Raw genomic sequence first — 16,901 nt, 5'->3', positions numbered from 1 at the left:
CCCGCGTGTGCCAGCGATCGCCCCCCCGCCCTCAATCCCTGGGCCGGGCAAGCCCTTGATAAAGCGGCGCGGCCGCGGCAGCGCTTCCAGCCCGCTCCCCGGCTCGGCTCAGCTCGGCTCGGCTCAGCTCGGCGCGATGGAGACGGGCGGATGCCGCATGGGCGGCGCGGAGCCGGCCGGCCCGGCCATGATCACGCTGGAGGACCTGGACGGGATGCCGGAGGAGAGCCCCGACTCCGCGTACCACAGCAACGGCAGCAGCCTGGAGGAGGAGGCCGAGCGCATGGAGGACGAGGAGCAGGAGCGGCTGCTGAGCTACTGGCAGAGCGTGGGCAGGGGGCACCAGGTGGACGTGCCCCGGGGTAAGAGCCGGCGGGACCGCGGGCGGCAGCGCTCGGCCCGGGCTAAGCCGCTTTCGCCCACAGCAGCCCGCTGGGCTTGGGGGGATTAGGGAGGCGGTATTTCCGAGCTTACCGGCCGGTCCCGTAACCTTCGCGGTTATTCCCGACCTTCGGCGGCAGGGGGTCCCCCTCGGCAGCCCCGAGCGCGGCACCGATGCTGGTGACGGGCTCCCCGCGGGGACCGGAGCAGTGCCACGGCGACGGGTTGGCATCTGCAAAGCGCTCCCCCCGGCAGAGCCCGCCCTGGGGCTCACCAGCTGGGCCCTCGGGACAGGGGGGACGGGCCAGGAGGAGCCCGGTACCCCCAGACCCGAGGCCGGCTGTCCCCATGGGTGTACAGCAAGGGGCATCGCAATGAACACTTGTGGCACACAGTCCGACCTAAAGCTTCGCACGGGGCGATTCACAAGGCTTTTCAACTTAGGGAAGCAGCTGTAGTAGTAGTGGATTGACCTGTTTACACTAAAAACGACTGATGTGAGTTTTCAGTCTTAATATTAAATTTCACTACCTGCAAAAGCATTTGTCTTAAGAATCTCCCCTTGCTGTAGCTATTCGACAGGTTAGTTCTTTAGAGAAAGATGGGTGAAGTGAAGGATGGCACAGGGTAAACAAGTAAAAGATGGAATTTGCTTTCTGACAGCATGCCTCCCAGGCTTATGGCATGAAGAAATAGTTTACTTTCCATTTTAAGAAAGACTGAAGAATTTGAAACACTGTAACAAGTCAGGTAACTCCTAACAAGCAGCAGAGAGGAACACAGACAGCTGATTCAGCAACTTTAGCCCATCTGCAGATAGTGTTAGCATCACCACTGTTCACATAAACCCCCTTTAAGAGGATGGCCGGCAGCAAAGCCTTAAACAACACGGCACCGGACACTACCAAAACACAACTACGGTCATTGCAAAACGTTCCAACACAGCAAAGGGCACCAGCTCCTTCTCCAGTCACACCTAGGAGTCTCATCTTATCTTCCTAAGATCCTCAGGAGTAGCTTTGTGCAGCAGAAAACAAGATTCCTTCCCATGAAATTACCTGGTCCTCCAATACGTGGAGATTTCAATGCCCTCCTTCACTAAGATTTATTATGCAGGATATTAAGCCTAGGAAATATGTCCAAAGTAGTATTTTGCCACAGTTTAGTTACTGTATTACAAAAGGTTTACTTTGCAATGCTGAGCAAATGTTACAAAAATCTAAATAAGAGAGTTTTCTTCAGATACTGTCCAGGGCTGTATCACAGACCACATCTCAGCCCGAGCAGCCTAAGAGAGCTGGCCAGATTAGTTTACATTCAAAGACCAACTCAACCGTTAGTATCTGTGGCTGCTATGCCGCCAGGTTAAGCACCGCGGAGCCTCGGGGAACACGGGGAGGCACCGCAGGTGACTCTGGGAGGAGAAGCCCGCCTGGCCGTGGGGAGCAGATCACCCTCTGGGCTGCTGTGCCCCGTCCAGCAGCTGCTCTCAGACATCACCACACAAGAAAACGTAGGAGCTTCATTCGGCTGACTCCTGACTGCCAGCCTGGTGTCTGTGCACACCCATTTACCACTGTTAACGAGATCTTAATCCTACGGACCCACTGGTCTATGCCAAACATTGCAACAAAAAGAGAAAAGAAAATTAAAGGTGCAGGAAGGTATAATTAACTTTCTTGGCTTGAAAACTCCATTTTATCTACTCCAAGTAGACACAGAAAATACGCTACAGCAGCTACTTTTAAGTTCCTCAGTTCTAATTTCCATAAGAACATGCTCTAAGAAGCGCGCTCCCAAGGCTGTTCTCCGGGGCTCGCTTCCCGCAGGCGCTGCCTCCCAGCGCTGATGCTCTAGAGTCACCGCGGGCGCATCCCTCCTCACTGACACTCCCAGCACGTCTTGGCACAAACTGAGACACACAGCAATTTAATACTGCTCAACCTTGCTGCTATGCCCAAGTCTTGTCAAATGTGCCTTATCTAAATGTCTCTGAAAAGATGTGCCTCTTTCACAACACCTACCTATAGCAGCACCTGTAATAACGATGCTGAACTGTCATCAAGCCAAGCCCTACCCAGCCACGCTGCTACAACCCATCTTGCCTTGTTTTGTCACACCGGTGTTCAGGGGTGCAAGCCTGGACTGACACACGATGCATGAAGCAACTCACTTGCTTTTGGGCAGTATAATTTAAGTATTGGCCAGGTTAAGATATTTATAATATAAATTATACTGTCATGCCTGACAGACATGGATTCATGAACTGAAGAATAAGACTCCTGAGAGGACTTAATTAGTTGTAACTTCTTCCCCATGCATTAATAAGGGAAAAAACCCTGCAGTTATGAATAAAGGAATAAAAAAGAGTCAACTATTCTAGAGTCCTAAGGTGTTTCCTAATTCTTGAGTACTCTATGGAAAAATTCAGTGCTGAGGTCTAATCTGCTTCTATTTTTCTCCAGCCTCCAAAGACATACATTTTATGTCGGTTAGTGCTTACATTTTTAATGCTTCCCAATTATGTGTTGTGGGTTTTTTTTAATGTTTAAAATTAACTAAACTGTAGCCTTCTCCCCTTCATTAAAAGGATCATACTGTTCCAAATAGTCTTAGAGCTAAACCCCCAGCACTGGATGCCAGGAGATGTAGGTTTGATTCCCGGCTCAGCTACAGATTCACTAAGTGAATCTTGACCCAGGCCAAGCTAACTGTCCCACACCACAGGTGTCCTGTCCTCTGAGGGGCGGACGATACCCTCTTCCCGTCCTCCTGCCTTTGCCACTCACAATACCGAGGCACTGAAAACACCCAAGAGAAGGGCTGATGGTCCAGGTGAAGCTTCAGTCCTTTTCTGGCATGTCTGACCGACACCACGAGGCAGCACAGCAGAAATCCACATCCAGGCCTTCAAACACCGGGCAGAAAAATGAAGTTCCTAATCCTCTGTCAGCGTACACAAATGCCTACATTTCTTAGCTTTGCAAGGCAAGGGCCTAGCTTTCCGTTCCATTCCATTCCTAAGGCTAACCTTATAGCCAGAGTTTCCAAGCCTGTTTGTCAGGCATCCACTTCATTTATGAACTGCAGCTATAACTGATGTCAATGCAACCATAGCTGCAAATACACCTAATCCAGCCATATTTAAATTACAATCTTGTGGGAGAACAGAGGTACTAGAATATGCTAGTATTATGTATGCAGCTAAATATATTTGCTCCTTCTATCCATGTGAGCTCGACTGGGAAGGCTGACAACTAACTGAAGGGCAAACCGCACAGCGCCCTGTTCACCAAATAAAGCTGTTACGTTCCATGTCATCTTTACCAATGTTTCGTGGTGAATACGACCATTTGAGAACATTGCACCACTCTCCTGTTTCTGGCAGGTGCAATGGAACCTGACCAACACCAAAACTTGCTTTGTGCTACTCACACCCCTATAGAAGTTACACTTCATCACTCTCTAGAACTACCTGAAGGGCAGTTCTAGCCAGGTGGGGATTGGTCTCTTCTCCCAGGCAGTCAGCAATAGGACAAGGGGCCATGGGCTTAAACTCTACCAGGGGAAATTTAGGCTGGATATTAGAAAGAAATTCTTTGCAGAGAGAGTGGTCAGGCATTGGAATGGCTGCCCAGGGAGGTGCTGGACTCGCCGTCCCTAGAGGTTTTTAAACTGAGACTGGACATGGCACTTAGTGCCATGATCTAGTAAACGGACTAGAGTTGGACCAAGGGTTGGACTGGATGATCTCTGAGGTCTTTTCCAACCCAGTCGATTCTGTGATTCTGTGATTCAGTTTTGCTGCAGAGTTAATTTTCACTCTAAGTCAGTCTTCTGCCCCTTCCAAACTGAAAGAAAAGCTTTCCTCTAATGGACTTGGTATCTAACCAGACAGCACATGCATATGTGGCAGAAAGCAATTCTGTTAACACACATCTGTTCTGATTTCTTTGTTAAACAAGCACGTCTTTTTAAGATGGAGTTCTTCAGTGAAGTATACACAAAGCAATTTTAAGTTTCCTCATCTCCTGTTTCCTTAACTTAAGAGGGCACTTCCCTCCTGCCCACACGCGTTACCAACAGCAGGCCCCTGAGGGTCAGCTAAGGGACAGCAGAATGAAGCCCGTTTCACTGCGGTTCCTCCAGCACCGTGTTCTCTGCCTGCAGACATGGCCGAGCCCATCCAGCAGCTGACCAGGAACAACAGCCCCCAGGAGAGACAGAGCATCCCCTTCACCCTCATCCAGCGCAAGGAGAAGGTACCGCTCCCCCCGCCGTTCGCGCCCGCCTTCCAAATCCAGCTGCTTTACACAACCATTTTAACCATTTCACCACTCAACACTGAGTGCAAAACACTGCAACTGGACAGCTACCTTTCATTTAACATCTCACTGGTTTTGCATGCGTGAGTTTTTCTTTTTGTAAAGTAGAAACTATCAGGAAAGTCAGAAGACAACCAGGAATTACAGTCTTTGACAGCTTTAGAATTAATTTAACAAAAACCCCCATGGTTTGGCATTTGAAATAAAATGCCTATTTCCTTCATTTAAATCAATGCATTTGCTTCTTTACACAACCATGTTAACGAAACTTTATCAGAGAATACTTGAAAGAGATTAATAACTGAATTTAAAACCAAAGCTGGACTTTTGTATCATGGGTCATTATCAAACAAAGCGGCATTTGGCAAACCTGTCCTATCAAACCCAACTTATCCTGTAGTGAAAAACTGAAACTGATGTCCAGCAGATTGTTAACAGGTCAGGAAACGTGCCAACAAGTGTCTGAGCTTCAATACGAGACAAATCAAGAAATATTTACTAACCATGTATGAAGAATTCTTGTCGCATTCCTTTTAAGTAGATCTATACAATTCAGATTTATAAATACCACAATTTGATTGCGTATACTTCATCTGAGCAGTCTGGGACTCCTGACTATTTGTGTTGTAATTAAATGTTCCAAAGCAATTCCTCAGTGCTACTGTAATAACTGCAGATAAAAAAGAAGGTTATTCAGTGTAATTTGCAACTAAATGGTTAATACTGCAAGTCCAAAAGATGACAGTTCCTTAGTTTAAAGGAAAAATACCTGAAAGCCATTTGAAACTAATTTTGGTCCAAAATAAGCAGCGCAGCCCTTCTTGAGTTATATGAGGAAGGATTAAAATCCGCACGTTCCTGTCAAGATTACGTGAGTGGCAGCGGAAAGCCAGGCAACTAGCCCTGTACTCAGGTGAGACGCTTACGCTGCGTTGCTCTGGGTGCTGATTTATAATGCGCCAGCTTGGACCTGGAAACGAAGCGTGTGCGCACTCCCAATTGAACAGAACGTGCTCCAGGTACAGCCGACACTGGCACTTGGAACCCACTGCTCGCGCTTGCTGCTCTCTGCTCACACGCCTAAAGCAGGTGATTTCATTGTGCTACGGGTAAAGCACTGAAATACTGTTTGACTTTTAGTTGTTTGGGTGATTAATTTTAACTGCAAAACTATTATCTTACTGTGTTTGCAGCTTGGAGATCTCCTTTACGAAAAACGTCAGTATGGAAAAGCCAAATGGGCTTGTATAAAAATGAAAGAAAAGCAGTATGAGCAGAGCATATGCCTTGGATTCATGAAGCTTATGAGGTACATTTGTGAGCAGAACTCCTCAGGTAATTGGTACCACAATTCTACGTTCAAGTCAAACACTGTATTTATGCACTAGCTGCTCCTGGCTGGGGAGACAGGTATCAGCTTGGATTAGCGTTTCCCGAGCTCCGCCAGGAGCCGCTCTGCCCCTTCGGCAGGCTCTCAGCTGGGAAAAGGCTTCTGCTGCAGAACTGTAGTGGTGTGCTCTTCACAGCAGCGCTGAAATCTCCTATTCTAAGATCCTATCCAGAGTGTAACACCAAAAGAGACCATAATGTTTTGCCTCCTTCATTTTAGTTCATGATACTCAACTGAATGGACACCACAATGTGTGGTTGAAGGACATTTTCCAGAAAGATAAACCAGTTTTAACCCAAGTGCTTTAAAATAATGGCAAGCCCACCATGCCTTTGATAGCTTGTGCCTGCACGAAACGTGCACCTAAGTTCCCAACTCAATTTCATCTGGTTTCAACTTCCAGCCACCAGTTCTCTTTTCTCCCCAGTATTGCAATGCCCAGCGCTTTGTTCTGTAATAGCACATGTAACCCAGTCAACCCTTATCTCTCAAGACACTAAAAACATTGATCCTGAAATCTTTTCCCTAGTCGAGTATTTTCCCACTTTCCCCATTCCTTTAACATGGTTTAACAGTAATTTTGGCTCCAGAACAGTGCGGTTGTGTTTTCAAAGTGTGTACAGGAGCGCAGTTCCCGCTCCTTGTCACCACCGCCACCCCCACAGGCAGAACAGCCGACCCTTTCCTATAGCATTGCGAAAGTACACCAGCCTGCTCGGTAACAGCGACTCCCAACGCAGCTCCCTTCTCTTGCCTACATTCTCTGCTCCCGAATATTTAAAGCAGGACACTAGGTCAGCTTACAGGATAAACAGGGAAAGAAGTGAAGCCAAACTCCTTGTCCTACAGGAAGACAGGAGAGCTCTCCAAATACCGCGCTTTAGACGTGCACACACATTTGCATGTGTAGGTTTCTGAGATACACACACACACACTACAAGGCATAATAAGATGCTGCTTCCACCTGGAACGCACAATCCCGTTTTCTAAAGCTTCCTACTGAATTCCATTCAGTAATAAAACTCCTCCTGCTCTGTGGCACTCGCGTTACGTTATTCAGTTTTAGTTCAGACGTCAAGCACGCTGTGCAGACCTGCTTTTGTGTGTTCTGAGCGTGGTGCCTGTCTCCTCAGGACTGTACCTGGGGATAACCGTGCCCATTGTGACCATAGTCCACACGAACAAGTCGCAGTCGGAGATGACACAGTCGGTGACGGTGGCGTACTACCTGCCCCCGGGGCTGCAGGATGAGCCGCCGCACCCCTTTGACTCCGACATCATCATTGAAGAATGGCCTTCTACCATCGTGTATAGCAGGTGAGAAACGGTCTCATTTTGTTCTAGTAAAAACATGCTGTTTTCTGTTCGGGCACGTTACCTCTTCTAAATCAAGTTCTAAGAGCTAACAAACAGTAAGACTTGATTTGGGTAACTGTTCAAAGCTGCATGCTTTATGAGGCTGGGGTATTCAGGAAATAATGGTCACCAGCCTCCCGGGGAAAGTGACGCATCTATAGATGTGAGATCCAACAGCATCTCAAAACACAGACTGTTCTGCGTAGCTGGGAACAAAGCATCTGGCATTTCACTACAAATGTTAGAAAGCCCTGTTATGCATTTGGGATCACAGTCAGGTTTCATCAGTTGTGACATGTGACTAGAAAGTTCAGAAGGAGGCGTTTCTTGGCTCTTGAAAAACTGGATTTTAAAAAGAACTTGATATGAGGTTGATTGTTACAGGAGCTTCAGAGGAATCATCAATGAAGACTCTATCATGAGGGAAATAAACCTGTTGGCAGAAATTCTGGATAGCCCCGAGTTATGTTTGCAGGATACGTTCATCATCGCAGGCTACACAAACCCGGCCGCTGCCAACCGCCACAACGAGATCTGGTTCCTGCAGAGGCCGTAGCCCCCGCTCCCGTTCACTGGCAGAACCTTACACGTGGATCACGTGAGACCAGATGGCAAACCCTCCGGGATTTTAGAAATGTGACTTTTAGCCAGTCTAGCAAGGCAATCACTCCACCTGAACAATCAAACCGAGGTAATACCTGAAAAACACACGCTTTCCGGTGTCAACTTTTACAGTTTTTACACAACTTTTATGGAGATTTTTAGCACTCTGAAGGTTAGTTCACCTTGTCTTTCTTTCCAAGATAAGGGAGCAGACGTGTCTCCTGTAGCCGGCCCGTGGCGCGGGACAGTCCTGGGCAGGTCCCTGCTCCGGCACCCAGGGCTGCACCGGCCACACAAACACCCTCCTGGTTTGCAGGGGGACACACGTCAACCTCGCCTCACACATGCAGAAAAACAACATTCTGAAGAGAACTACCAGATTTAGACCCCTGGGATTAAACCAGGGAGTGGGAGTAGGCCAGTGCTGACCGCTGTTAATGTCACCATTTGCAGCGCAGACATGCAGTGCGTACCTCAAAAAGCGTTCAACCAAAGTACTATTAACTGTGAGGAAAGACCAAGAAGGCACAACAGTCCTAATGCTCATTAATGTTTTGGCAGCCAGCGTTCCAGCTCACCTCAGTCCCACACTCACGGTAATCCCATGGCGCTGTTTGGCATTCCCCAAGAGAAAGCGGTTGTTCTTGACTGTCCAGGTTTCTGAACACTGTCATGTTCTAACCATGCTGAATGTTAAAACACTGGAGCAAGTAATTTTCTCAGTACATTTTTTGCGCTCTTCTAGCAGCACCACACTATTAATGTCACGTTAACGTTTGAGCACCTCCAGAGCTGAGGAGCCTGTAACCCTCTGGGTCCTGTCCCACCCTTTGACCACGCTCACTGTGAGAATTCTTCTTGGTATCTAGTTTTCCCTGTTGCAGCTTGTTTCTCTTTCCGTACCTACGCGGTGTTTCTGGAAGCAGACACGTGCCAGCGCGGCACGCTGCGTTCCAAAGACGAGCTCACACAGTCCTACAGGCACCAGAGAGCCTGCAAGCGGCACTCGCTAACGAGCACCTACTGCACTTTAGAATCGGGGTAGCAAACAGTTTTGCTCTCAAAAATCCCCTCTTAGTGTCTCCCCAGACAGATACGATGGTAGAGTTTAATCTGAATAGAAGTAGTTGTCTTTTTATGTAGAATTTCATTGAGTGTATCACCAGCACTATGTACTGATGACAGGGTTTAGGCTTTAAATAGGTTTTGTGTTGCTCAGTTACAACATACAAAACGGCAACTAGAGTCAGCGTCTGTCAGCTTAGAGTTAATTGGCAAACAAAGCGGATTTATGTGGTACTTGTGATGAACAGACACAGGTGTCACGAACTCCAGGCCTCGTGGCTCCACAAGGCTCTGCCCTCGGCAAAACTGATTTGATGCTTAACCTGGAAGCTCTCGGTGAGCAGCAGGAGCAGAGAGCAGCGGTGCCCTGCTGCGCGGGCCGCGGGTGAGCCGGGGGCTCTCCGGGGCTGCTGCCGCGGAGGGTCCTGGGGACACGGCAAGGACAGCGCAACACAAACGAACCAATCGTCTCTGTAGGAACAAACAAACCACGCCAGTCCTCACTTACTCCTGGCTGATCAGATACCCCGCGCTGGGCCAGCACAGACGTTCGTATTGCCACAGATTAATTGGATTTTAAACTGACGGAGGGGGGTAGAATCTCAAAAAATACTGCGTGTTAGGGCTCTCTTACGGCAGCCAGAACACTATCAAATCTGGCACAAATGCTTGTGCCAGCTGTGGCCACGCTTAGGGACCACTTTGTCTGATGTGCCAATTTAAATGCACATCAAAGTTTTGCTCAGTTAATAGAACAAGACAATGGAGATACTGGTCGTGTCTTTTATTGCTCTCAATGTGTTCAAAATAGAGTCTCAGAGAGCAAAAGAAAGGCTTCCTTTTCAATATGTGGAATTGTTTCCTGTTTGATTTCTATTTACATTCCCTTGTACTTATCTGTACCATTTCCTCAGTGGCTGGAAATGCCAACAAACCAGGGGAACCAACCACAGGGGTTTTGAACGGAGCGGAGCAGAAGGCCCGGGCGGGCGCTCAAGAGCAGCTTGTGTTTTGCCCTCACCGCCCAACAAGATTTTCATAAGACCAAATTAAAACCATTTTCACCTTTGACAGGATTTTATGACAAATCCAAGAAGTTTCTGCAATTTAATTGCTTTTGCCAGTTACAGAAATTGTTTTAATGCTTCGGCACAACAAACATCAAATAGCTATTTGAAGCAGTTAAATCCTCTCACCAGAAAATACTCGTTTGTACATACTTTATATTTTCAAAGCATTTGCTCTATCTTATGTCTCTTTCCATAAGCAATCTTCACCTAAGTACTCCTGTGACTCAGCTACTAGTGGTGTGTTATAGATACACTGTTACTGCAATATAGAAATAAGGTGTTTATCTGAGTGCGCTGGTGTCCTCACTGCAGCAATGTGTTCAGTGTTGTTACACGTAACTGTGAATTCAAGATAGTATTTCTTTTGAGTTCTATTAGATGGCTTCTGCTGCCGGCAAAGAACCAATTAATCTCGTTTGAAGATACACTTTATGGCCACGGAACGTTGTACCAGGTTCTGTAAACGGCCCCACAAGCAGGGGCACAAAGAATTGTGGTTTCACTGACCCGCAGTGAGGTTTCCTCCATAGTTACACAGTGAATGCCAGGGAAACGTCACTATTACTCACATACACCACGGAGGAAGTTTGGAAACATTACGTCAAGCTTCATTATGTAACTCCTGTTAGCCCAATATTTTATTATCCACCTGTGGCTCTACTTTGTAAGCCATTAATTAATGGATTTCCGTTTGCAATTTGAAGTTATCTGATTTACACTAGTCAAAGGAAATAACAAAACAGAATTGACCCATATTTTTGGAAGATTCAATGATGAAGCCTTAAGAGATGAATGTTGTCCTGCATACTGTGTATTTTTCAAACAAGCTTTAGTGCCTCAAGTTCATCGCAGCTCTTGTGATACTCAGGGCCTTGCTTACTGCATGTACACCAATCTAGACACCATTTGCCCAGCATTGTCACGTGGCGCTGTTTTACACTGTCCCCCATTTTCACTGAAATGTTGTCGTATTTACTGTTTGTCGACATTAAAGATGATGATTTTATTGTGCAGATACACCTGGCTCTCGTTTCTCTATCAGACACGAGTCCTCTTGCTGTCTTTATTCGAATGGGAACAGCGGAAGCCACAAGTTGCTATTACGATTTTAAACAACCGCTTCAGCCCCAAATCTGAAACGGTCACTCCAAGACCCAAAAAACTTGAATAACGTCCAACAAGCGCACACTGCTTTCAGAAGCAAACTGACGAGAACGTACCTACTGGAGGTCTCTCCCAAGTCTTGTGGCTGGTCAGAACATACTTCAGGACTGAGTCCTTCGGCAGAGACCCAAGAGAACACAACCCACACCTCGCCCCCTGCGTTGTTAGGGGTTGTCTCTCAGTAACGCAGCAGCAATACAAATGCAAATAGCAGATCAAAGAAAGGGAACAGAAACCGCTGAAGCCACAAGTAGTCAAAGTTTGTCTCTACTCCTCAATTACACCAGATTAGCCTAACCTGTGCTTATTTCAGCTCAAATCTCAGGTGGAACGACTCAGATTAAATCCCAGCACTCCACAGGAGCATCCAGAGGCACCTGTAGTGATGCAAACCTATCTTGAAATTTCTTGCTAGCTTATCAGTCAACTTCTTCATTTACACACACTCTCAGGTCACAGGTTTGAATACAGCTGATCTAATTCAATCTAGGAAATAAATTAATAAGTTCATTGGAAAAATGGTCTTCACGTGAATGACACCAAAATCATTAAGCTTTAACCAAAAACACACTCTGAGGCCAACAATCAGTACTAACTTAATCCTAATTTTTTTATGCCTCTTCCCCAAAAAAATAGTATACACTTTGAACTTTTCACAGTGGTATCTGACGTAACACTATTGTCTACTAGACCATGAAGTCAGTGGCGACTGGCTAACAGTTGTGGGTCCTGCTCACCTGTCCTAGAGGTGAACATTACCTATTGGTAAAAAAGAAGGTGGGGGAAACACCAAAAACCCCTCCAAACACCCAAACCACACACACCAACCACCTTCCCCCTGAAAACAGAAACACCAAACAAACATACCAAAAACTCAAGGAGAACTAAGTACATTTACAGATAACTTAAAGCTCTAAAGAATATTCTTGATCAGAGAAAACGTCTCCCTCAACACACAGTTTTCATAGGGCTGACAACAACCCGGACAACACCAGCATGGCCTTTCTCAGCACCTTAACACCACTAAATTCAGCCACACTCAGAACCCCTGAGTTTAGGCCTCGCGTCAGCTTTGCAAGGGCTCCCCAAAGAGGACAAGCAAACTAATTCAATTTTCAACGTTCCATCAGAGCTTTGGAAGTTTTTGCAAAGTGGCAGCTACCACTGGCGCAAAGTGAAACCGCAGCTGCTCAAGTTCACACCACGCTTTCCAATTTTCCTCATACCCAAAGGCAAAGTTAGCTGCATAGGAAATTGTTGCCTTTACAAGTTATGGCTACTTTAGAAAGAGATGTAAAAAAGAAGGGAAATGACACCATTAGTGGTACTGTCCATTTACCAATAAGGAAACGCAGCGACTCACCCGGATGTAAGCGTTCTGGATTTCTGTCAGCTCTTCACCGAGCGGAACAACAATCTTTTCCACCAGTCGCTCATGAGAATAGGGCTGGATCTCTGGAGAGTCTTCAGTGCACAGCTCGATCTGCGCAATGAGCAAGTTGGAAATCACCTGCTGCACAGCCTGCGGGAGAAGCCGCAAAAAAAGACCATGGTGACTCCAACAATGCCAGTCAGCTTCGCATAAAAGTGACTATTTCCATGGTTTAGCAGTCTTGGAATGTAACTCTAAGGAAAAGGTACCTACTACTTATAGATGAAAAAGAAAAGAGTTTCCATTTAACGTTGTCAAGTGGTACAGGAAGAGCCAGAATGGTAAATCTGTGGATGCAAAAAGCATGCGGTGCACGAGGCTGCAGTGATGGAGCTCTGCCCTTGGCTTTGGGGGCCCCACGAAGCACCTGATGAGAAGTAACCGGGGGCAGGAGCTTAAACTGGATTTAGTGCACCTGCCACCAACTGAAAACTCAGCCTTACCCAACAGACTACACCAAACAACACGAAAGCCATTCTCCATTGGCAGGACATCCTTTTCTGTTCAAGTGGGTTTGTATTCCCCAGACCACAAGGTATTATTTCCTTTTGGAAAGGTCAGGAAATAAATATTGATAATACAGAGTTTATAGCATGAAAAAGACAAACCCTCAGCAACTTACAGATTGTAAAGAGATTCCGTTTTCAGTTCCTGCGGAAACTTCAGTACTGCGGCCACGCCAGCAGCTTTGACTCACCTTCGTATCGCCGCCCGGTGTGGCACTCAGGGCCAAGACCCGAAACTGATGTGTGTACTTGATTAGTTCCCTCACAACCTAAGGACAGCAAAGTTTCCATTAATAATATCCTTAAAGGAGATTATTTGCTTATGCAAACTATAGCCATGAAAATACACAGTAAGTAGGAAAAGCTTAAACAAAATATTCTAAAAGGAGTATATCTCAATTCAAATGGGAGCCAGGAAGTGTTCAGTTTATAACCATTTTATCCAGGAACACTTAATCTTGATTACGTATATTAACCCAGTCCCATTCAGCAGAACAACCTTGGTAAATCATCTTAATTTAACAACAAGATTAACAGCGCACTAACTCCAGCAGCTTGCCCAAACATAAGTTGGAAGAACCACTCAAAAGAAAGGAAATAATGGATGCACGGTCCCATGCAATCTGAACAGAAGTTAGATGACAAGCACAGCACCAACCAGCGGCCAGCTGAGTCTCACGTGCAAACGTTGCATTAGCAACCGGGGAAGTGGCTCAACATTCCTCAGACCTCGGCGGTTCCCATCCCACAGCCCTCCCTAGGACCCAAACGGGGACACGCACGACGGCTACTGAACAAGCGACAACCCAACTGCCCCCCGCTTCATTTTCCCACAGAGCAAACACTGCGCGTTCCAACCAACCATCTCACGTTGCACAGGGAAGGCAAAAAAACGACAAAAATTACTAACTATACACAAAAAATCTACAGAGAATAAGTGAACAGAGACTAACGAGGAATTCCAATTGAGCTGACAGTTCTACTGACATGTGAAGCTTTAGCTAGAACGGAGAACAAAGCTGACACCGGGACGGAAGAGACTTGGCTCAGCTACAGCCGAAGCAAAAGCTACTAAACATAAATCTGGGCTGGTAGGCAACGAGACAACCCCAGAGACATCCTATCAGTTCCTCCAGGGTATAGAGCTGGAACTCTCTTTCAGGTCACATCCTGATAGGAGGTTAAGCCGAGATAACACACCAAACTCTTTGGTAATCGAGACAAAACTCGATTTCAAAAAGAAATCTTGAACTCATTTAACTAATATAAGGAACTTTACAAAAAAGCCCACATTTTTTCGTGATAAAAATACCTCCCCCCATTGAAGAGTGACTCCAGCAGAGCACAAACACAGCACAGTACACCCGTGAACACAGACACTCCTGAAAGAAACAGCTTCCTGACTCTTTTTAATTGCCCCAGTCAAAAAAACGTTTTGAAACAAAAATGAAAATTTTATTCAGACATTCAAAAGCTTCCCACCCCACCACAGCAAGTTTTAATCCAGGTTTTACTTAAAACCAGGGCACTGACCGTGTGAAGGACGGTCTGGTCTCTCTCACACAAAGCTAAGGACATGAGGGACAATTTCCCTGCAGCAATGACAACAGTGACACTCCACGGAGATCCTGGATGTGGTTTAGGGGCAGGTTCTCGTAACTGTGAGACAGGCACGAGGTGACTGCTGCATTACCTGACAGTAGGCGTGATTTCCAAGAGCTTTGTGGGCTTCATCGATAACCAGACATTTAACCTCCACAGCAGGACATGTCCCCCGACACAGGTCATTCACCATTATCTGAGGCGTAAGGAAAAAGACTCTCTTGGTGGCCCACAGTTCCTTCCGACTGAGGGCTTGGGTTCCCCCTGAAAGTTAAAGAAATAACATTAGCAAACCGTTCCGCTGCTAACAAGCCACAACCCAGAGGGCGAAAGCAAAGGCAGACAGGGCTGGCAGATGGTCAGGTTGGCTCTGGGAAACTGGTGGCTTTCAAAATAGCACACACCTTTGCGCTAGTCCCATTTGCAGGGGAAGAAGAAAAAACGTGTATGCAATGACTATGAAGATTTTTTTGCATTAAACTAGTAAAGCCATAGAATCATAGAATGTCCTGAGTTGGGACCCACAAAGATCATGGAGTCCAACTCCTGTCCCTGCACAGGACACCCCACAGCTCACACCATAAACCCAGAACTGTGGAAAACAATGTTAGAACGATTAAGATGACCGCAGCCTCCTGCAGCCCTGCACCCAACCCACACCTCTGACAACGGTTTGCACTTAAAAACACCTTATGGGTTCAGTCATTAAGGCTATTACTTCAGTAAGCAATGGACTACAGATCATGGGGTTTGTAGGAACTTGAAAAAAGGTAATTACTCTTTGGCTTAGGTTTCATACAGAGTATACAAGGAGCATGAGTCCCTGGGTCTGTTCAGCTGGAGCAGAGCAGGCTGAGCGCAGAGCTCATGGGCTGCAGGTTCCTCAGCAGGAGCAGGAGGGGCAGGCTGAGCTCTGCTCTGTGACAGTGACAGAGCCAGGGAACGGCAGATGTGCCAGGGGGTCAGTGGGACATGAGGAAAAGGTTCTTCCCCAGAGGTGCTGGACACTGAACAGGCTCCCCAGGGAGGTGTCACAGCCCAACCTGACAGTGTTCAACAAGAGACTGGACACCGTCCTCAGACACACGGGGTGACCTGTGGGGTGTCCTGTGCAGGGACAGGAGCTGGACTCCGTGACCCTTGTGGGTCCCTCCAGCTCAGGACACTCTGTGACTTTCAGTGCAGACAATTACAGCCCTGTGTGGAAACCCCAAAGCTCTGTGAACCCCAGAAAACACATCCCAGCGCTCCACCTCCCTCACACTGGTGACCTGGGCTTTTAACTATTGCAAAGATCTCACATCAACCCCTTTGAAATCTTCTTGTCCTAAAAAACAGACTGCTGTTTGTTTCCTTTTTCCTCCACTACGTCTTTTCAGGCCGCTGCCCTCACCTTTCGGCCCAGCAGCTCCTCCGAGGCCACCCCGACCCCGTACCTGTCATCTCGGCCATGTGCCGGCCCGGGATACCCATGACCCGGGCACACGCCTCCATCTGCTGGGCCACCAGCGGCTTGGTCGGGGCGAGGAACAGCACCTTGCCGGAGGGGAACCAGCGGTAAAAATTGTACATGACGACGGCGGCCACGAAGGTTTTCCCCAGCCCGGTGGGCAGGCAGACCAGCGTGTTTCCCAGCAGGGCGGCGCGGGCCATGCGCTCCTGGTAACCGCGCACCGGGTAGTTGGTGGGGTAGATCCAAATGGAGCCCGCGGCCTCACAGAAACCCGGCGCTGGCTCCGCCGCCAACAGCAGCTCATCGTCTGCCACCTCCTCGTTCTCCTTCTCCGGAGCATTTTGGGCGGGCAGCCGCCACGCCTGGGGCAGGGTGCTCTGCCGCCCGCCGCTCATCGCCCCTCAAGCGGCCGCGCCGCGAGTCCGCCCGGTGCTCTGAGGGGACGCGCGCCACCCGCCATTTTCTGCCAGCGGCGCCGCTTAAAATCCCCGCGGGCGCCGGGACGATGGAGGTGGGAGAAGGGGTCGCTCCGCCCTGCTCCGCAGGGCGGAGCG

At 47.7% G+C, this 16,901-nt stretch overlaps 2 protein-coding genes across 8 annotated transcripts in view; one reads left to right on the top strand and one right to left on the bottom strand.

Annotated features, from left to right (window-relative positions):
• Positions 1–16,877, bottom strand: part of FANCM (FA complementation group M) — a 65,626-nt gene extending 48,749 nt beyond the window's left edge. For 4 of the 7 annotated variants that reach the window (XM_065062995.1, XM_065063000.1, XM_065062996.1 and 1 more), the window contains exons 1-4: positions 16,331–16,876; positions 14,986–15,158; positions 13,484–13,561; positions 12,718–12,876 (exon numbers count right to left, since the gene is read on the bottom strand). In XM_065062995.1, coding sequence (XP_064919067.1) covers positions 12,718–12,876; positions 13,484–13,561; positions 14,986–15,158; positions 16,331–16,742 — 822 coding nt within the window. In that variant the 5' untranslated portion in view covers positions 16,743–16,876. Of the gene's footprint in view, positions 1–12,717; positions 12,877–13,483; positions 13,562–14,985; positions 15,159–16,330 lie in introns of all 7 variants that reach the window. The other 3 variants (XM_065062998.1, XM_065062997.1, XM_065062999.1) reach the window with 1 other exon arrangement.
• On the top strand, positions 24–11,207 carry LOC102088006 (heme-binding protein 2). The gene is made up of 5 exons (XM_005505078.3): positions 24–362; positions 4,552–4,643; positions 5,900–6,041; positions 7,230–7,413; positions 7,837–11,207. The coding sequence occupies exons 1-5, from the start codon at positions 137–139 to the stop codon at positions 8,006–8,008; spliced, it is 816 nt and encodes a 271-aa protein (XP_005505135.2). The 5' UTR covers positions 24–136; the 3' UTR covers positions 8,009–11,207.
• Positions 16,878–16,901: the final 24 nt, after the last annotated feature.

This window comes from Columba livia, chromosome 5 (assembly GCF_036013475.1).
Source record: "Columba livia isolate bColLiv1 breed racing homer chromosome 5, bColLiv1.pat.W.v2, whole genome shotgun sequence".
Classification (NCBI taxonomy): Eukaryota; Metazoa; Chordata; class Aves; order Columbiformes; family Columbidae; genus Columba; species Columba livia.
The sequence above is the reverse complement of the archived record's forward strand: the minus strand, read 5'-3'. Positions and strand labels throughout refer to the sequence as shown.

Excerpts from the sequence above, each read along its gene's own strand:
- LOC102088006 (XM_005505078.3), top strand. The coding sequence starts at position 137 with ATGGAGACGGGCGGATGCCGCATGGGCGGCGCGGAGCCGGCCGGCCCG. Across the intron at positions 4,644-5,899 it reads TCATCCAGCGCAAGGAGAAG|CTTGGAGATCTCCTTTACGA; the intron begins GTACCGCTCCCC and ends CTGTGTTTGCAG. Across the intron at positions 7,414-7,836 it reads TCTACCATCGTGTATAGCAG|GAGCTTCAGAGGAATCATCA; the intron begins GTGAGAAACGGT and ends TGATTGTTACAG.